Genomic DNA, 22,426 nt, shown 5'->3' with positions numbered 1-22,426 from the left:
ATGGTCTCACAAATGGACTAAGCCTCAAGTTAGCCTAAAGCTCCTTCACCCGTTACGTCTGTAACTTTCCACAGGCACGATTGACAAGTTAAGGCCTGTAAGATAAGTCAGCAGAAGACATTAGTTTACTCATGCTGAGCATCCTAATTTGTGGTTTAGTAATACATGTAACTCATCTGTTGATCCCTGATGTATTTCTGATACTGTATGCATAGATGCTGCAAAACTGACAATGACATCTGGACCTAATATTTTAGTGAGTCATTGCTCCAGTGTTGTAAGACGACTAGGACAGACATGGCTACCTTCCATTTTCCTCTGATAGGCACAAATCTTTGCAAACTTTTCTTGGATGACTTTTTAATGTCCTCATATTGATTTTTATTTATTGTTTAGAGGTGACTTTGAGGCAGCTGATGTCAGATACTATTCTTTTCCAAATGTGCTGCTTTGCCACTGGGGATTTGCTTGCAAATTCTTTCCTAAAGAGCTTTCCTATGTTAATTCCAGAATTTTGTTATTTTCTTCTGGAGGGAAGGGGCATCCATTGGTGTGGCCATATACCTGCTTCTGGAATGCTTGAATCCAGTTCCTCAACCAGCTCCTATGCACTTTCCTTCTCCACAAGCATAGCAGGCATATGCATTTGGTTTATTTTTTCTTTCCTTCTCCTGGGATCTATTTGCTCTCCCACTTCACCCCTCAGCAACCAGCCCCATATGCTAAGATTACTTTCATACAGTTCTGACGCTTGGGGACAGACCCATGAAGGAAAGAGAACTAAGCATGCTTCATTTAGAGGGTGATCATCAAAGGCAGTTTTCCTTCTCTTTTAGGAATGAGCTATTTGAAAATTGGCCACCTCAATGGATGTACAGTTCCACGTGTTGCTCCACAGCACGTGTCATTTTACTTGCATAGTCTAGAGGCATTTCTGAGGGTGTGTTTACGTCAGGGGAGAAAAATCTCTGTGGGAACATTTTCCCAGGGCGATATTAAAACCAACCGTTATGTGTCCCAGGGAATAAGTTCCCACAAAGATTTTTGCTGGCTTTTTCCGCAGGTATTTCTGCCTTCAGAAATAATGCATACAGCTTTGAAAATGTCATCTATGTGTACTGTATTGTATTCCTCCCCTGACCTAAACATGCTACTGGGAATACCTCCAGATGCATGCATAATTTTATTCACATTGAGGGTGGGAAGTTTGCAAGCAGCCAAGGACTTTGCATCAGTGCGTGCAGTTTGATTTTATTATTGCCTTCTTAGTGCATATGCACTACTTCTTTGTGTAGCTTTCACACAGTATTCAACGCTCCAGCACCATGAATGTGGACATTCTGTACTTTGTGTTAGCATGCTTGATGTGACATTTTAGCAAATGTAAAAGAATTCAGTGGGGTTAAGGGTATGAATAAAGGTGAGTGAATTTATAACTGGCTATAAAAGATAAATGTGTACATTTTATAAAAGATGTGCGAATGTAATAGTAACAAAGGTTGACATGTTGACAATTTACATTGCTATCCATATATTTCAGATTTGTGCTAACTGAACTGTTCTTTTTTTCTCTATGCTGCAATGTGTCTAATACATGGCTGCGTGCTCTACATTTCTTTTTTAAGATGGGAAGGATTTATTAGACATCTGTAATGTTTTATAGCAACCCTCTGATCAACCACCCATTTTATCTCATCTGGTGCAAACTGGCACAATGGTTTTAGTAACTGATTTTGTTTAGAGATTAGTCTAATGAATTTGTTAGTTAAGATGCCTGAATTTTAACACACTTTTTTTTTCATTTTCCATCAGCTGACCTTTTATCCTCCAGGAAAGACTGTATTATGTGCAGCACCATACTCTGGGGACAGCCATTCATTTTTGAAATTCTTTCTCTTGATATTAATAATTTATGGCAGTCTGTACTAAGACCGAAACATGGCCTGCAGTCTCTTTCCCCAAATTGTGAAAACCTAACCTCAGTGTCTGTTTAATAAGTGAATGCTGCTCATGTTTCATTTGTCCTGGGTTTCTTATTCCCTCCCCCTCCCCACATTCGAGAATAGTGGATGACTGCCCTTAGTTTCACATGGAAAATGAGATCAGATCCAGAAAAATATTCCTCAAGGAGCAATATACATAATAGATCTGTAAGCTCCTTGTCTATTGTTTCTCAGGGTTTTTGTTTTTTTTTAAATACAGAAAGTAGTATCTAGTGGTACGCAAAGGAAACTAGGGTAAGTTCTGTTTGCTCAACAGGAAATGAGTAGCTACACTATTATGCTTAACGCAAAAAGGTTAAAAAAAAAAAATACTCTCAGATTGAGAATCCCTGCCTCAAGACAGTCCAATGAAAGGACAAATTTTCCCATGCAATCAGCTTCCCTTTTTTGACCATGGCTAAAGCAATTCTATATTCCATAGTCTGGGATAAATTTGTAAAACAAATTCAAATGTAATCAGTGTCTCATATAAACCTCTTTCTAAAAATGACTTAATTCCGAGTCATATTTTAAGACCATTTTGATCGCTTGCACTAGACTGGTAATAGCATTTATAATTCTGGTCTATTGAAGGCTAAGGCTCACTATCACTGCTATAAATTATCTTTCCTCTTCAGGGACCAGTAGTTTCTTGGTATATGACAAACAAGGCAGTCAGTAATAGATTTAAGAAATCATTTTGAAAAATACAGAAAAGGAAATTTCAAGACAGCAGGATATCAAAACCCTCTGCATGAACTATCTTTAGTGTCTAATGGATGAGTGAATGCTGCTCAGGTTTCTTTTGTCCTGGGTTTCTCTTATTCCTCGCCCCACCCCCCACACATACACTCAAGAACAGTGAGTGCTCCTTTTTTTCATGGGTTATATAATCCTGTTAATCATTATTGTTGATTATGGGGGCAAAAGGTTATTTCCTGTCAAACATAAATCTATATTGACTAATAGTTTGCCAGTTGTGAATTTTTTCAAATAATTTCTAAAATGTGTGTATGTCATCCTGCAGAACAAATGCTGATTTGATTGTTGGCTTATTTATTACACAAATATTTTGAAAATTATTTTGCAGGGAGCTCATCTTGTCTAACATTCAGATTGGTGCAACAGGAGAATGGGAGTGCTTAGTGAACACTACTTCTGGCAGCAGCACCAAAAAAGTAGAGATTGTGGTCTTGGAAATCGCAGCACCCTTTTGCCCTGCAGAAAGAGTAATCAACAACAAGGGAGACTTCAGGTAAGTGTTCCTTCAAATAACAATTTCAGGTAGTTAAGATACTAATGTGGACAATCTTCCCAAGATTCCCGTGCTGTTTAGGCCAGGCTGCACATCAGCAGGTACAACTGAGTTACAAATTACATCTTAATCATCTTTCTGACTAATTTTTAGTTTGGCATGCAGTACTGTGAAAAAATCTGCCAGTGTGTTGATTCATTAAAAGGTGAATTTTCAAAACATTCTACGTGTAAAAATTTGCATAAACGTGAGTAATTAGCCTCCTACTCATGTATTCTGTATTTCCTAAGAGTCCAAAATACATTGTTGACTTTCAAATGCACATATGCAAGTGTGAAAACAGAAGCAGTCTAAGGACATTCCCCGGCGGGGCCAACAGTTACTAGTATAAGTTGCCATTTTAAAAGGCCTTACGTGTGTACATTTTCCAGTTTTACACCTCCTAATTATCTGGCGTAAGTGATACTAAGGGCTGGATTTACTAATGCTGCAAGGCATAGTGAATCCCACGGAAACGGGGGCGGGGGGGGGGTGAAACGGGGGGCGCTCCTGCGATCACTGCCGGCGTCGCACCAAATAACTATACCATAAAAGGTGGGGGATTGTTCGAGACATTTCAAAGCTAAGTACATTAGTCATATATCCGACGGTTGAATGAATGGTTAAAGTGTGTTTTACACGAAGAAAAATATATGGACACAAAACTGAAGTTTAAATAATAAAAAACAAAAATAAAAAAAGAGGGGCTTCTCTGAAGCCCATCTCATGAGACTTTTAAGAAAAATACATTTTGAATAAAAAGAATGGAGGCTGGAGGGTGTGTTTATGATTAAAACAACAATGGCACCGAAGGGGTAGTCCATTAATATATGAAACCATCCCCTGCACTCCTATTAAATTAAATTTAATTGAAGTATAAACTTTGAGCAAGGCAGCAGAGAATACCCTAAATAAATATAAGTTCCAGGTGGAGGGGTTTTGTTTGGTATAAGATTTACACTTGGTGGAGATCTCTTTTTGAAATAGTATAAAGGGACAGGGCATCTTATTTAGGTTGGGGCCTAATGGCGCTTCTAACTAATGTTTGTTTTTCAACAGGTTGAGGTGCAGGATGGAGGTTGAGAGAATGAGGGATCCCACTAGATCCTCAAGAATTTTTTTTAAATATTCCAGTGTAGAGGGGAGGGAATTTTCTGAGGCCCTTTTAAATTCTGACTCTGGAAACATTGGAACATGCATTAGCATCCAAATGCTTATGGGAGAAAATTAACATCTTTTGAGATGTAGCTATCATTCCAATAGTAGTGCAATGCACAAAGATTTTGCATGTGCTGTGCTACTTATTTGCATGCTAATAAGCTGCTTTGCATGCATTTCCATGCAAAGCAAATTATTTACATACACATGTTACAAGTACCATGTGTTATTTCCATTTTAGCTGCATTAATGCATTTTATCACGTTAAATGCTGTTTACTGTGTTTTGCAGTTTAGTAAATAGGTCCTATAATGCAACAAATTGCCCACAAAGTTCACAGAATTTAGAAATTATACATTAGAAAATTCATTTTTTAGTCATGGTAAATCATTCATTGCAATTGATCAACACTTTGCCCAGTGCGAATCCACTGCATAATAAATTTCCACCTACCCATGAGAGAGTATAAGTAGGTGTGACAGCCTGTCTAGTGTCACTATGTGCTGGAGGAAAGAAATGTTCTAGTCAGTGACTAAGCACAGAGTTACGCCCGTCGGTCTCAGATGGCTGCGACCTCATGCTCACCTCCTTTTCCCCTGAAGAATGGTGGCCTCCGCCAACCAACGCCGACCTCCCCGGCATCCCCGGGATGGCGTGGGCACTGCCAACCGCCATCTTGTCTCCGGAATCACCTAAGGCGTGCGCGTTCAAGGGCCTCCTTTGTACACGTCATGGCGGGAACCTCGGGGGCGTCCCCTCCCGATGACGTCAACTCGCTGCTGTATTTAAGCTGACCGGCCCTCTGCTACTATGAGTTAGCAAGGAGTTCCCTCGTTGCTGAATCTGCTCCATTCTTGGACTTCCAGTTCCAGATTTCTTTCTTGGCGTGTGGACGCTCTGGGTACCCGCTCCTCAGGGGCCTTTCCACATTCCTGGCTATCTGCTCCTCAGAGGTCCTTTCAGCCTTGGACTACTACCTGACCCACTTCTCGGGACACTCTCCTGGAACTACCACTTGTGAGTACCTTACTACAGACTTCAACGATACTAGCTTTACTGAAGCTTCTCTGTGTTGAAACCCGTGCTTCGGGCCACTTCCATTCCTCTTCAGTACAAGTTGTTCCAGTAAACCCTGTGCTGCAGGGTATTGCCGCACCAGCTACAAGATCCACTTCCGGGTTCCTGCATCTCAGACTATATCATCATCATTATCTTCAGTACAGTTATCCTCGGCGTCCCCCATTCTGCGGGCCACTACCGGATCTGTGCTTCTGAGGTAATCTCTACTCATCTGAAAGGACTTCCTGGCACACCCCACTCTGCGGGCCACTACTGGATCTTCACATCACTGGTATCACCCTGGGTATACCCCACTGCTCAGAACTGTACTTATTTACATCTCCCGCTCCACGGGCTCTGGTTTTCCTTCCTTCATAATAAAGCCTCTATCATAAGTTGTTTCCTATGCCGCTGAGACCGCGCCTACCGACGGTGAGGCCCACAGGGCTCCTCCCTGTGGGTGGAGACATCTCTCATCTCGGCCCAGGGTTCATATCCTTACAAAAACATAAAACACAGGCTCAGCCTGTAGACTTAACTCTGTCATGCATTGTCTCTGATATGGTCACTGTATTTTACCTAGTGCCTAAATTAAGTGCCTAGCACTGAAATTGACCTATAAGCCCTAAGGGATTAGTTTTAAAGGGTCGGGGTGGGTTTAGGGGTTATTTTTGTGTGCCATTTTTCCCGCCCTCCCCAAAAACGATAAGAGAACCCCCACGATCAATATCGTGGGGTTTTCCTATCGTTTTGGGGGAGCCCCCAATTTCTGACGATTTTGAAAATATCGACGATATTTTCAATCGTCCGAAGCCCGATTCACATCCCTAGTACATAGTAGCCAAGTCCCAAATCTAATCTGGCAGCCCCAGTACTGCCTTGGAACAGAAAGGTCTCCCAATAGGAGAACATCACCCTGGTGTAGCAGGAAGTGATCCTGTAGCAAGGACCTGCTCTCCAGGTGATGTATTGTCCTCTTGCACTGACGACAAGTCTCCCAGGGCTACTGCCCAGGAGGGAAGGGTTAGGCTGACCATCATAGTTGGTGATTCAATTATTAGAAATGTAGATAGAAGGGTGGCTGGTGGACGTGAGGAATGCCTGGTAACTTGCCTGCCTGGTGCAATGGTTGCAGACCTCACACGTCACCTAGATAGGATTATAGACAGTGCTGGGGAGGAGCCGGCTGTCATGGTACATGTGGGCATCAACAACATAAGAAAATGTGGGAGAGAGGTTCTGGAAGCCAAATTTAGGATTTTAGGTAGAAAGCTGACATCCAGAACCTCCAGGGTAGTATTCTCTGAAATGCTTCCTGTTCCATGTGCAGGTCCCAAGAGGCAGGCAGAGCTCTAGAGTTTCAATGCATGAATGAGATGATGGTGCAGGACAGAGGGATTCAGTTTTGTAAGGAACTGGGGAAACTTTTGGGGAAGGGGGAAACTTTTCCAAAAGGATGGGCTCTACCTTAACCAGAGTGGAACCAAGCTGCTGGCACTAACTTTCAAAAAGGAGATAGCTTTTAAACTAGAACAAGGGGGAAAGCCAACAGTCACTCAATAGTGCATGGTTCGGAGAAATGTATCCTTGAAGGATACTAATGAAACAGGAGAGTTAGGGCATCCCAACAGAGAGGTTGGGATGCCCTAACTCTTCTGTTTCATTAGTTCATGTGCCTATATGAAAAAAATCACCAAAGCTAATGATTTCCAAATTATCTCTAACAACTGTAAGGGTTTTACATATCATAATATCCAAGAAAGGAATGCGATCTGAATGTGTATTAGCTGTAAAATATAAATGGCAGTCCAATTAATTCAATCAAACTAAAAAATCATCAAAGCCGAACTTTGTGCCCTTCCACAGTACAAAAATATAATCTATGTAAAGTTTCCAGAGCAGAATGTTAGTTTTTAATGGAAAGTTTGTTAAATAGCGAGCTTCAAAATTCCCAACATGCTGTTGTCCACCATATCTGGGTCTTGGAAGCCCTGGAGGTCATCCCAGCCCCGTTGCCAAACAAAAGGATGCCGGTGATGAGCTGCTTGTTGTCCTCCATGCTAAACTTGTAAGTGCGTAGGTGTGACGACTTGCTGCCTGGCTGCCAGAGGATTGGGTTGCTACTTCCACTTCTGGAAAGATGTCACTATCCTCACTCTCGCTCCCACTCCCTGCTCCCCTCCCTCCCCCTTCCTGCATCTGCCCTGACAATTCCCCTCCCACCCTCTCTGTCTAATCCTATCCTGCTGTCCTCCTCCTGCCACAAACACCTGCCTAGCCCCTTCTCCTCCCACCTTCTCTTATCCCTTCCCTTATCCCTATCTCTACTCCTACTGTCCTTTCTCCTTCTCCTCATCCTACCACTCCTGCCCTCTTCCTCTCCTCCCTTCTGCCTTCTTCCTTTCTCCTCCTCCTCTCCCCCAGCCTTCCATGCAACATCCTCTCCAGCTCCTCACCACTCCTCTCCACACCACTCCTCCACTCCTCACTTATCCTCCACTTTTCACTCATCCTTCACTCATCATCACTCCTCCACACAAAGGGACAGAAAGACAAATGCACATAAACTTCCACACACAGATAAAGACAAGAGACAAAGGTAAATGAAAACAGATGAGAACACTAAGGACAGCTCCCTCAGGTAATCACAAGAAATAGCTCCTAAACTCCAACTAACCACTAACCACAAACTCACCTCCTCTCCTCTCTCTCAAGTGTCTGACACACCCTCAATGAAGCAAACTCAGGAAGCAGATATACATAAACAAAGAAAATAACACACCAGACGTAAAATGATGTGCATTGCATAAAATGACGTGCGAGGCATTAAATGATGTGCGATATGACACAATATTGTGCAATCCAATATTTACATATGTGATGCAGTATGTCATTAATTTCCCTAAGCACACCCATCTTTTTATCGCGGCCTGGGAGTGTGCTATATTTCAGTTTTATTTACCATGATTTGATAAATACAGGCCTAACTTTGCAGGGATATTCAGCAGCCTGGACGTTCTACTGAACATCCGAGCTATCTTACTGTTAGCTGGATATGTTAATTCTGCTAATTTTAGGACAGATCTTCTTTATGTCTGGAGATATATTCATTTATTGGGTACTAATGAGGCTGTGTTAAACCTTTCAGAACTGAATGCATGTCCTATGTTAAGTTTAATCAGTGAATTTGAATATATTTGCATTTCACTAGCTCATTAACATAGATATTGGCATTACTATATTTCAGGTCCATGCATGGTTTAATACAAGTGCATTGACGGTAATGCAATTTGTGTTAGGTTTTGTAAACTTTGAATGTTGCCTAACTTGATTGTTAATACATATTAATTGCTCATGGTAACACATTAGTTTATAGATACTTAAGTATTTTTAGAGCACACAAAATCTATTATATGAGTAGTGATAATGAGCCATGCTCTGGATATGGTGAAGAAAAATATACTTGTTATTCTCATACAGTAAAATACAATACCACAAAACTTTTAGAGATTATATTTTTAATTGTTGCTTAACAATAGCAACATTTTCTAATTATTTTACCACATTTTAAATTGAAAGTCAGTATACAGGCACAGTTTAAATTGTGTGGGTTTTTTTTTGTTTTGTTTTGTTTTTTATTTTGCTCATAGATGGTCTAAAACTGTGGCTGGGATTACGGCTTACCATTCCTGTACACAATATAGGTTTAGCTCAAATGCTTACAAAAAAGGAAATGAAGACAAAAAGGCTTGGCGTAAGTGTAACCGGACTGGACAATGGGCTGAAGACGACTATTCTGAATGTCCTTACTCACATGAAGTAACCCGCATCCTTCATGCCTATAGTCTGGTAAATATACATTGGCTCTAGTGCTAGAGCATAATTCTTGATACATTTTATATCTTCAACTATTGTTTGTAATCTGATTACTGTCACGGGTCACATTGTAGAAATATTTTTCAAAGGAGTTATGCATGTAAATGTTATGTAATATCATAGCAATTTTCAAAAGTCCATTTATGCAACAAAGTGTATTTATGTGTGTAAAACCCAGTTGTAAGTATGCAAATCCTTTTGAAAATTGCCTGCTAAACAACTAAGTTAATCGCACTTGAAAAATCTGCTGGCTAGAGGAGCAGCAACTCTGAATTAATCCTTCTATTGCTGTTTCTCTACTTTATTTAACATTATTCTTAATAGACATTGTATATGTTGGAAGGCTTGCTTACAGTTGTTAGAAAAAAAAATGCAAAACAAACTCCTAGCATATTTTGGATATACGTTCAATGAAATCATCTGGATGGTGCAACAAAACTGAACAGTCATATTCACCCCATGACAAAACTTGAGTTTGGGAGGCACTGAAAATTCAATTAAATCCAATTCAGATTTATTTATAAAACTGCTACTCCTATGTTTAAGGTGATTATACAAAGCAATAAGACACAACATTTCTCAATAATATAATTACAAAAGCAAAGACAGTTGCTTCAATGTGTTTTTCATGCATTAGATGATGAAGGGAATTTGTTTTTTGTTGGAGGGGTTGTGGATGAGGAGAAGAGAGATAGAAGAAACATAAAAGAATGGCTTTAAAAGGCTTGTTTTATAGAATACCTTATTATTTGACAAAATGCTTAGAGCTTGAAAGCTAGATTTTAAAAGGGGTGCGCACGCGTCCATGTGTGCGCGGTTCCCTGTGCGCACACATGGCTGTGTGGTTCCTGGGGCACACAGATTGACGTGCCGATTTTATAACATGTGAGCGTCGGCGCGCACATGATATAAAATATGGTTCCCGCGTGCACTTGCACGCTGGAATTTCATGTCTGTGGGTGCATGTGTGAGCGGGTGGCTTCCTTCGCGCCCAGGGGGGAATTTTAGAAAAATATGCACGGTGACGCAATCAGGTGAACATCAGTTCTCCAACCCTACCCCTACCCTTCCTATCTTTCGCCCCCCCCCCCCCCCCCAACTTACCCTAGCTATCCCCAATTTTTTTTTAATTTTATACTTACTGCTCCTCCGGAGCAGAAGTAAACTCCATGCACCGGCCGGCTGCCAGCAGATGCTTCCTTGGGACAGCATCTAATGGCACTGTCCCGGCCTGCCCGTTTCGTCAGGCCCGGCACTTCTGCGCGTATCAGGGTTATGTGCATAGCCAGGCGCTTTCGAAAATGTGTGTGGCACGTGCAGGGCCCGGCTATGCGCATAACCCCCAAATTTTATACATGCAGGGCTTTTAAAATTCGGGCTTTAGTTGTAGTCAAATATTGGGGCTTCTGCAATAAAGTTTAATGTGCACATCAAGGTCATTTTGTACATGTCAGAGTAGTGTGCTTTGCAAAAACGTCTCAATGTGCACATTAAGACATGTAATATGTAAGCACTAAAGTTAGAACGCACCTGCACATAAATCAGGGAGCATTATATGCAAATGAGGCTTTGCCACGTCCAAGGGAAATAGCATGTTATGCAGCCTCATCCTGTTGTTTATTATGGGCCTCAGACCAGGAATTACATTTTTATTGGGTGAAAAATGAACTCCTTTAAAGAATAATCCAATGAATCCACCTCAAAAATGAAGACTCTACCATGGATCAGTTAAATGAAAAATGTGGCCACCAAGGGGGTCATTCTCTAACGCTATCGCACGCGAAAAGTCCCTTTTTGCGGGCGATAGCTAGCTCAGGGAGGAGTCAGGGCGGAGTCGGCCCCAGAAGAGGAGGAGTTGGGGCGGCACCGGGGGCCGATTCTGCGGACACATCACTGGCAGCGAAAGGTAAGATTCCTTATCACCACCAGTTTCGCGCCAAATAACTACACCTTTTATGGTGTAGTTATTTGGCGCAAAAGCCGGCAGTGATCGCACCACGGAGCTGCGATCGCTGCCGGCTATCGCTGGACAGCCCCTCGCTTTGCCCCCCGCCCGCCTTTACCGCCGGATTCTCTAAGGTCTGCCACCTTAGAGAATCCAGGCCTAAGACTCTTAAACAGGATTCTGTTCAATTTAATTTTTTTTTTCTCGTACTTTACTTATTTTTTAGATTTATATTTCCCCTTTCAGCCATTGCAAAGCAGATTCCATTTATTGGAGGGCATTGGAGGGCATTCATAAACTGGTTGTTTATATTGTATGCTGCTGTTATATAATCATAGTCCTCTGTTTTGAAAATTTTGTCTTTTTTGCAATTAAAAATTGCTATTTTGAGTGCACTGCATGTGCAGTGGACAACCTAAAGAGACATATGAAAGCCCCAGAAGCAGGTGTAAGGTGATGTTAAAACGCAGCTGTGTCGGGTTGTGGGAAGAATTGACTATAGGTCTCAGCTGCTTTTCTATGAACAAAGATAACTGTCATTTTGTACTTTTGAAAGTGTTTTGAACAAAACGTTTACTGAACTGTGATTTTATGCTCCAAGTGCTATTAATACAATCTCCAGAAGCAATGTGATGATCTGTTTCCTTTCTGCTGCAATAATATTATAAAAGAAAGTGGAAAATCTGGCTGTGGCCCAAAATAGCAATTTTTAATAGCAAAAAAGAAATATTATTAAAAAACAAGGGCTATGAATATATGATAGAGGCAAACAACATAAACGGAACAATTATGCTCCAAATGATTTGGACTGCATATATGAATGCCCTCTGAATAAATAAAGTGTGAGCCAAAGAAATAAAATTGAACAGGGTTCTATTAATGAGTCTTGGCAGCCACATTTCTCATTTAACAGATCCACTGTGTAGGCCATTTTTACTGGGATCAGGAGGTCTTAAAATTGCCCATGCAAGCCAGCTTGAAGTCAAAGGACCAATTACCGGGGAAGATTTCTTCCCCAACTCCAGGATAAAAATGAGGGGACCGGCAAGACCCTAGGCCCCATCCTCTGCAATTAAGTTGATGAGGTTTGGCAGCCCCAATCCCACCCCACCCGCAAACATGCACAACAATGTGGTCTCGATGGCCCCCCCAACATTAGAAACTTGGATTCCCTCCCTTACCCACCATTGGCATACGCGAGACCTTGAAGTGAGAGCTCGGTGGCCTGTTGGCACCCCTCGCACCAGCCACCCCGCTGGAGCACAGCTCAGGGTGCATTTTTACAGGTAATGAAGTTACACACATATTTCTGATGATTCAAAATCCACATTCAGCACAGAGTTCAGAGTTACATCCATAACGCTCTTATTTCCTGAGTCAAAGTATTGACTAGAAAGCTTATCCCTGATAGTCTGAGTCTTGAAGGCCAAATTTATTCATGAACGCTGAAGTAATTTACAGTAGTTTTAAAAATGTGTTGTGTATAGTAAAAAAAAAAATAAAAAAATTGTAATGTGTTTCAGATGCCTGTCAATGCTTCTACAGCCCTTGAATTCGCTCATCAGCTCATCGTGTGCACAGGAGGCGCTTCCAGTTTTGCAGATAAGATGGATATTATTTTTGTGGCTGATATGATGGAAAAGTTGATGAGTTTTGTGGACCAAGTAAAAGATGTATGTTAATTTAATGTGAATATTGATCTATAGCTAAAATAATTATATTTTACATTTGCTCAAATGTTTGCATATTTACAAATAGATTGTACAAGCATGATGGAGGTCATTATTAATAGTATGCAACAAGATTATTCAGTTAAATACATATAATAAATCCTGTTTATGATTTAAAATCTGAAAAAATTTATGCATTTGGAATGCCACACTGTTTTGGATTAAATGCAGCTGCAGTCTGAATAGGATACATTTCCATAGACACCAAGTACATCTTTATAACTGGATGAAAGCTTGCAGATTCAAACATGCTAAGTTTATTTTCTGAAGATTTGCACTAAATTCAGTGTGAATATTCATATGAATTCAACCCAATCCAGGTAAATCTGGATTAAAAAAAAAATCCGAATTATATGCAGCCTGCCTTGATTAGCCAAGAAAATTTTAGGCAACAATTCAAAGATCCAAACACTAGAATCAGAAGAGGTGGCAAGCACAAACCTAGTATTAGCACATCAAATAATTGAAAGGACTCTCAAATATGATTGCTTCTCTTAGGGCTTTAAGTGTATGGCCTTTTCTACTAACACTATATTGGACTGGCTTCAATAAGATTTTTTTCTCATTACACTCTGAGGTCCATATTCAGAAGCATTTAGACAGATAATTCAGAAGTTATCTAGCTACATGAATATTTGGATACTTAGCCAGCTAATAAGTTAGCCAGCTACAATTTAGCCACCTAACAGGGTCATTTATCATTTCACATTACAGCCTTAATGCTAGTGTTAAGGCCCTAACGCACGTGATAATGCCGTAACACGCGGGTTAAATAGTGCAACACGTGCTAGTATGCAAATGTGACATTTACAATGCAAGTGAGAGGAGTTTGGGCAGAGTTAATGGTAATGAGCAGCTTCTAACATCAAATGTGATAGAGTAACTCACAGCAGCATAGGTTATAATGCCAGAAATAACTACACCAGAGAGAGAGAGAGACCAACATGTCACTTTACAATTTATACCACTGTAAGAGGGGGCACTTTTAACTCGGAGTGGGGATGAGGGGGAGGTTTAGGGGGTGGTTTTACATACACAGTAAGAGGAACGAACAGCAAAGTTAACATCACTGAAAACTCAGCTGTTTGAATCGATGACAGCTACAAGAGGAGTTGATTTGTACAATGCACTCTCTACATATCTTGTTGCACTCTCTACTTAGCTTGTTTGAAACTAAGTAGAGAGTGAATTATACAAATCAATTCCTCTTGTACCTTTCACCGACATCGCACCTGTACGAAATTATCTATGTGATGTGGGAGGAGGGAAAATAGCCTAGCCAAGCCTCTTTTTATCGCAGGTGCTAGTTCTGCTATAAGTATAGCATTTTGGAAAATCTAGGTTGTAAATTAGGGGATAGCAGGGGCATAAGTGGGAGGAGTTAAGTTTACCTGCTAACTCTGAAATTCAATGTTAGCCGGCTAACTTAGGCCTGGATTTATCAAAATGCACTAAATATTGCATGCGATAGGAAAAGGGGCATGTTTTATGGTAATAGGCTGTTTATTGCAAAGTGCACTATCTTAATGCTTCACATTGGTATTACCGCAAACCGCAATAACCTTTTTGCACTAAGTGCTAGAATTGTTGTAATTCCAAGAGAGAGAGAGAGAGAGGGAGAGAGAGAGAGAGAGACCCTAGCTATAAAGTCCTTGTACTAGGTATGTATTTCTACCTCTATAGGAGGCCCACTTAGTTACTCGAGGTGATGTTTAGGCATTAGTGTAGGGGTTAGGGACCACTTTGACGTTCAGAGTACGACGTACGAACAGAACAGTGCACTCTTGTGAAGATTTGATGACCTTTGGAGTGAGGAAACTGACCCAAAGATGAGATTTGTGCAATGTTCTCTCAACCTAGCATGCGAAAATGCCATATACCACTTTAATAAATGATCCCCTTAGAGCCTTATTTACAAAGCATTTTTTCCATAGACACAGAATGGGAGGAAAACTTTAGTAAATCAGGCCCTTAATGCCTGATTCACTATGGGATTTTCCCATAACCCTTAGATGGATAAGCCTGGGTGGGCCAAAGAGCTGCCCTAAAGTTAGCTAGCTAAACTTTAAGCTAGGTGGCCCTATTCAATAGTGCAAATGAACTATTGAATAAACCTCCAAAGTTAGTCAAATAAGTTTATTTGGCTAATGTTGTTGTCTGGACAGTGTCTGAATATGGACCTAAGAAGGGAGGAGCAGGGGTGATATGATTCAGACTTTCAGATACTTGAAAAACTTTAACGATCCAAAGACAACGACAAACCTTTTCCGCCAGAAAAAAATCAGCAGAACCAGGGGTCACGAGCTGAGGCTCCAGGGAGGAAGACTAAGAACCAATGTCAGGAAGTATTTCTTCACGGAAAGGGTTGTGGATGCTTGGAATGCCCTTCCGGAGGAAGTGGTGAAGTCCAAAACTGTGAAGGACTTCAAAGGGGCGTGGGATAAACACTGTGGATCCATCAAGTCTAGAGGGCGTGAATAAAGTGGAGGCAGCAAAACACTGCACGGAGCGGCAGTAGCCACAGAGGCATTCACGGAGCGGGATGCCAGTGGCCAGTAGTTATTGTTCCACCTTCACGGAGCGGAAGGATGGAAGGCTGCTATCTCCAAAAAAAAATAAAAAAAAACAAACAAAAAATAATAACAGGGGTGGGTAAGAGTATGGGGCAAGGGTGTGACCTGCTTGTTACAGCAGTTGCTACCCCTAATTGAGCTGGATGTCACTTGGATGCAGATATGGCGCTGCTCTCTAAATTGGTGGTGGGGTGGAGGGGAATTAGGGCTGGAGGGTACTGGAAGCCAATAGTAACAGGTGGGAGAGAGAAAAAGGGAAATAAAAATGGATAAAGTGCGTAGCTTGCTGGGCAGACTGGATGGGCCGTTTGGTCTTCTTCTGCTGTCATTTCTATGTTTCTATGACATAGTGGTGCTCTTCACCCTGGAAGCTGGTGCTCCCCCGGTAAAAGCCCGTGGAAGCCCAGCCGCTGGGACTTAGGTGAGGCTTCACCCTTGGAAGCCGAAGCCCCCCTGGGAGGAGCCCATAGGAGCCCGGCCACTGGGACTTAGGCGAGTTGATGAACTTGATACTGGAACGAGCAGGCTGATGAACAGGACTGGGAACTGGAACCAGACTAAAACAGTAGACAGGAACTGTAGCAAGTCTCGGGTACTGGAACCAGACTAGGACAGTAGACAGGAACTGTAGCAAGACTCGGGTACTGGAACCGGGCAGAAACTGTGATAGGCAAGCAGGAACCAAGCAAGTTCTGTAGCAGGCAGGCAGGAACCAAGCAGGTACTGTAGCAGGCAAGCGGGAACGGAGCGAGTTCCAAGGCAGCTCACTCCGGGGCACGGAGCAACAGGGGACCAGTAGGTAAGCCCGTTGCAAGGCCAAGACTGAATGTCCGCGGCCGGCTTATCAAGGCCGCGGTGCCTGACTTCAGGAACTGGGCGGAGTCACCACTGGCGGGAAACGGCCTAGAAAAGCACCCAAGTGGTGCGCGCGTGCCTAGAGGCAGGACATCCATGGGAGGCTTCCTGGCGGCGTGGGCCCCGTGGGGACGCCGCCGAACAGGCCGCGAAGCAGGCCACCTGAAACGGGAACAGGTCCAGGAGCATGGAGATAACGGTCTGGTCGCGGCGCTCGCGGCCAGAACCATAACAGTACCTCCCCTCTTATGCCCCCTCTTAGCCGGTCCAGGTTTTCTTGGGTGATCCAGATGGAACTGCCGTAATAAGTCCTTGTCGAGGATGTTATGGGTAGGTTCCCACGAATTATCCTCAGGACCGCAACCCTCCCAGGCAAGCAAGTACTCCCAATGTCGTTGATGGAACCGAACATCCAGGATCTCATGTACTTGATATGTAGTATCGTCCGGTACTGAAGGATCCGATGGTTCAGGAGCCCGGGAGTGGTATCTAGACAAAACAAGAGGCTTCAGCAATGACACATGGAACACATGCGCATGGAGGAGGGTAGGCGTAGTCGGTATGAGACTGCTCCCACTTGTTCGACGACTCGGAAAGGCCCACAGAATCTCGGGGCTAGTCTTTGAGACGGGATTTGTAGCTGTAGATTTTTAGTACTAAGCCAGATGCGGTCTCCTGGAAGGAAGATGGGCGCTGGCTGACAATGCCTATCCACCCATTTCTTGGCGGACTGAGCGGCCTTACAGAGCTTTCCCTGGATAGAAGTCCATAAGGAAAGAAGCTGATGGGCTGAAAGTTGCACTGCCGGGAGTGCACTAGGTTCAGGCGAAGGCAAGAGCGGTTGAATTTGCTTCCCATAGGCAATGAGGAAAGGTAAACTTCCAGTAGCGGCATGTGTATGATTATTATATGAAAACTCCGGCCACGGGAGTAACTTGGCCCAATTATCTTGTCATTCATTCACGAACGAACGGAGAAAGGTCTTTAAGGTTCAGTTAGTGTGTTCCGATTGCCCATTACTCTGGGGATGGAGCGCAGATGAAAGACTAAGTTGCACACTGAAGCGTTTGCAAAGTGCTTTCCAATATCGAGCAGTAAACTGTGGTCCTTGATCTGAGACTATATCCTGTGGAAGCCAGTAGACAGGAACTGTAGCAAGACTCTGGTACTGGAACCAGGCAGGAACTGTGGCAGGCAAGCAGGAACCAAGCAAGTTCTGTAGCAGGCAAGCAGGAACCAAGCAGGTACTGTAGCAGGCAAGCAGGAACGGAGCGAGTTCCAAGGCAGCTCACTCCGGGGCACGGAGCAACAGGGGACCAGTAGGTAAGCCCGTTGCAAGGCCAAGACTGAGTGTCCGTGGCCGGCTTATCAAGGCCGTGGCATCTGACGTCAGGAACTGGGCGGAGTCACCACTGGCGGGAAACGGCCTAGAAAAACGCCCAAATGGCGCACGCGTGCGCCTAGAGGCAGGGTGTCCATGGGAGGCTTCCTGGTGGCGTGGGCCCCGCGGGGACGCCGCCGAACAGGCTGCGAAGCAGGCCACCTGAAGCGGGATCAGGTCCAGGAGCACGGAGGTAAGGGTCTGGTCGTGGCGCTCGCGGCCAGAACTGTAACACTAGGCTCAAATATATATTAATCTGTAAAAGTTAACTTAGCAAATTCAGGAAGCCTTGTGAATCCAGGAATACCTGCAGTCAGAAAATTCTGCTCTTCCTCAACATACTAGTCTTATGGCCAGGCAAATCCAATTAGCCCCACTCCCACTAGGTACAAACCCAATAAAGCAGTCTAGATTGCACACTTTTTGGTTTCAGTTAAATACTCTCCCTTCTAAAAACCAAGACACAAAATTATGCATTAAGTCAAATGTGATCACACTATGATCGCTGTTGCCGAGTGGTTCCTCCAGCATTACATCTTGTACTAATTCCTGCATTTCACTTTGAATTAGGACTAAAATGGCTCCTCTTCTCATCAGTTCCTGGACCAACTGCTCTATGTAGCAGTAATTTAAATCATCTAGAATCTTTACCTTCCTAGCATGTCCTGATATTGGGGTAATTGAAATCTTCCATTATTACTGTGCTGCCAATTTATTAGCTTCCCTAATCTCTGTTAGCATTTCATCATCTGCCCATTTATTTTGGCCAGGTAAATGGCAGTATACCCCTACTGCTACACTCTTCCCCATCACACATGGAATTTCCACCCATAAGGATTCTACAGTGTATTTAGTCTCCTGCTGGATATTTATCCTGTTGGACTCTATGCTGTCCCTACCATACAGTGCTACCCCCCCCCCCCCCCCCAAATCAGGTTGATCCACCCTATCATTGTGATAAAATTTGAACCTTGCCTGGTATAGTAGTGTCCTATTGGTTATCCTCCCCTCATTGGATATTAATATCCCATTGCATTTTTCTGTTATTTTCAGACCTTCCATTGATATTCTGAGATTATACAAAAATTACTTGACTGTCAGAAGACAATGTTATCCATGACATATGGCAGTGGCTTTTAGAGTGAGAAAATGCATTGAGGGCCATCATGAAAGTCAGTCCGCATTTAAGCAGTACATTCATTTGTTTAAATAGACCTCCTTTGACCTGACCAGAGGTTTCTAAAATTTGATTCTTGACATTTCAGACATAAATCCAGTAAACAGATATGCAGAGCCTAAGAAATAAGTTCAAAGATGATTTATAGAGTATTATAGTGGTGTTCATGAGAGTCTTTCATTGCTAATTTTAGCACAGATGCTTGAAAACAGCTTTGTTAACCCATAATTTTGAATACATGACACTTCTCATTAACATGTTTGTTTTTGGTTTGGCACTGCTATTTCTGTGGTTTCTAATAGTTAAAGAGATAGTGCTACTTTATGAATTCCTACAATTTTAATTTCACCATTGTGTGACAAACTTGGAATGCATTGCCAAGTACGTTGTAGCAGTCGAATTTCATTTTAACACTCCGGCTCAGAAGAATATGATGTTTATGTTACTTTAGAAAGAAAAATGTGAAATCTTACTTTGAAAATGGGTCTTATTTATATTACATCAACAACTGGATTTATATTTTTATTTGGCTAAAATTATACCGTGTATTTGCAGTGTATGTATTGCTTATGAATTCAGCAGTATCTTTGTAATCTGTTAAAAGTTAATAGTGCACATTATTGAACTGTTCCAAAAAATAGTAGCATAGTGGTGCAAATCTGAAGTTGTTGCTCATCATCTTATGTGAGGGACAGTCAATGAGTTAGGGAACATCAGTTAACTGAGTGCCAGATCATCAAATCTTGTAATTATTTGATTACATTGATAGAATCACTGCAAGTGGAAAGGACAAATGTTTTTTTCAGTAGAATTTCAAGACAAACAAATCTGATCAATTTCTTTGACTAACTAAAATATTAGATCAGGGCAAACAATGAACATGGTATACGGAAATTTCAGCAAGGCTTTGACAGTTTTTCAAAGAGGAAGCTTAGCTTATAAACAAGCTGAGCAACATAGAAGTATGCTGGACTGTGGTAAATTGGATAATAAACTAGTTGAGTGATAAACCAAGACTAATGATAAAGGCGAGTGGGAAAGAAAGTCAGTGGAGTGACTGAGAGTGTACACTAATAGTAGTGGACCCCACTTGGCATGCTAGTATTGTCCCATCTCCTGCCTCCTCCCTTTTGTATCCAAACTGCTTGAACATCCCATTCATCTCTGCTGTCTTGACTTTCACCTCAAGTGACTCTGGATCCACTCCAATCTGGCTTCTGCCCTCGGCTTCCACTGAAACTGCTCATGCCAAAGTCTCCAGTGACCTCTTTTTATCCAAGGCAAGGGCCTTTATTCAATCCTCCTTTACCTAGTATCTACTGCTTTTAACACCATTGATCACTGTTTATGCCTTGGAATGCTGTACTTGATTGGATTTTGGGATTCTGCTCTATCCTGTTTTTTTTCTTACCTATCCATTGTTCTTTTATTGTATCCTCTGGTGGTTCTTTCTCCACTGCTATACTGCTGACAGTGGTTCTGTTCTGAGCCATTTTCTCCTTTCTATCTACCCTTCTTCCTATGGTGCTCTGATCTCCTACCATGGTTTTCAGTACCACTTTTAAGATGATGACTCCCATATCTAGATCTGTACACCAGAAAATTCACCGCAAAGCCAGCCCCAAATTTCAGCCTATTTGTCTGACATCTCCTCCTAGATATTCTGCCACCACCTTAAACTTAACATAACCAAAATAGAACTTCTTGTTTTTCCTCTCAAACCTACTTCTCCTCTTCACCCTTTTTATATCTCCATGGAAGGCACTTTCAATTCATACTCCCTGTTCTCTTGGCCCAAAACATTGGGTCATTTTTGATGCCTCACTCTTCTCTAAACACATTCAAAACACTGCTAAAATGTGTCAGTTCTTCCTCAGTAACATTGCTAAAGTCCATCCCTTCCTTTCTGAGCATGCTACCAAAATGCTTATCCATTCCCTTATCACCTCCCACTTGGATTACTGCAACTTACTGTTTGTGAACCTCCTGTTAAACCACAAGAACATAAGAACATAAGAAATTGCCATGCTGGGTCAGACCAAGGGTCCATCAAGGCCAGCATCCTGTTTCCAACAGAGGCCAACCAGGCCTCAAGAACCTGGCAATTACCCAAACACTAAGAAGATCCCATACTACTGATGCAATTAATAGTAGTGGCTATTCCCTAAGTAAACCAAATTAATAGCAGTTAATGGACTTCTCCTCCATCATATTCCACTGCAATCTATTCAAAATTCTACTGTACTATATCTGTCATCATTGTGGCTATGACCATGTAACTCCTCTTCTCAAGGAGCTATACTGGCTTCCTTTCCACTTCTACATACTGTTCAAGCTTCTTTTACGTGCTTATAAATGAGTTCATTACCTATTTTCTCTCCCCCTATACCCTTCCTCTTGAACTCCATTCATCTGGCAAATCCCTCATCTGTGCCCTTCTCCTCTACCACCAACTCCCAACTCCATGCTGTGCTGTATGCTTGAAATTGGCTTCCTGAGTCTATGGGTCCTGATCCCTCTCTAGTCGTATTCAAATCCAGTTAAAACTCTTCTTTCTTAAACAGCTTTTAAACCAAGTACTTCTCTATAGACTCTTGTTTCTCATGTATGTTTGTCTCGACTAGATTGTAAGCACCATTCAGCAGGGATTGTCTCCTAATTGTACAGTGCTGCATATGTCCAGTAGAGCTTTTACAGGTACCTGGTGGTCCAGTGGGGGTCCCGGGAGCGATCTCCCACTCCCAGCTGTCCTCCCGCTCCCGGGCCGTCGGCTGCCACTAATCAAAATGGCGCCGATGGCCCTTTGCCCTAACCATGTGACAGGGTATCCGTGCCATTGGCCGGACCCTGTCACATGGTAGGAGCACTGGATGGCCGGCGCCATCTTTTGCTCCTACCATGTAACAGGGGCTGACCAATGGCACCGATAGCCCCTGTGACATAGTAAGGGCAAAGGCTATCGGCGCCATTTTGAATACTGGCAGCCGACGGCCCGGGAGCGGGAGGACAGCTGGGAGTGGGAGATCGCTCCCGGGACCCCCACTGGACCCCCAGGAACTTTTGGCCAGCTTGGGGGGGCCTCCTGACCCCCACAAGACTTGCCAAAAGTCCAGCGGGGGTCCGGAACGACCTCCTGTGTCGAATCGTTTGGTCTATGGCCGCCGCCATTTTGCGGCGGCCATTTTGCAAAATGGCGCTGGCTGAAGACTACACGATTTAGTGTGCCGGTTTTCCTGCTCTCCCCCTTCCCCCGATTTAGCTACGGACCGCCGCTACGGAGGTAATTTAAGCTATGGACCGCCGCTACGTACCCCCAGGTAATTTAAGGCATTTGGGGGGGATTTAATTTAAAGGGTCGGGGTGGGTTTTAGGGGGTTTTAGTGTGCCGTGTTTTAG

At 42.8% G+C, this 22,426-nt stretch overlaps 1 protein-coding gene across 3 annotated transcripts in view; it reads left to right on the top strand.

Moving 5' to 3' along the window:
- ADGRA1 (adhesion G protein-coupled receptor A1) overlaps window positions 1-22,426 on the top strand; it is a 1,158,413-nt gene that overhangs the window by 613,154 nt on the left and 522,833 nt on the right. For all 3 annotated transcript variants that reach the window (XM_029609977.1, XM_029609976.1, XM_029609978.1), the window contains 3 exons: window positions 3,073-3,237; window positions 9,144-9,342; window positions 12,838-12,987. In XM_029609977.1, the coding sequence (XP_029465837.1) occupies window positions 3,073-3,237; window positions 9,144-9,342; window positions 12,838-12,987 (514 nt within the window). The remainder of the gene's footprint in view (window positions 1-3,072; window positions 3,238-9,143; window positions 9,343-12,837; window positions 12,988-22,426) is intronic.

This window comes from Rhinatrema bivittatum, chromosome 7 (assembly GCF_901001135.1).
Source record: "Rhinatrema bivittatum chromosome 7, aRhiBiv1.1, whole genome shotgun sequence".
NCBI classification, from domain to species: domain Eukaryota; kingdom Metazoa; phylum Chordata; class Amphibia; order Gymnophiona; family Rhinatrematidae; genus Rhinatrema; species Rhinatrema bivittatum.
Note: the sequence above shows the minus strand (reverse complement) of the source record. Positions and strands in the feature narration are given on the sequence as shown.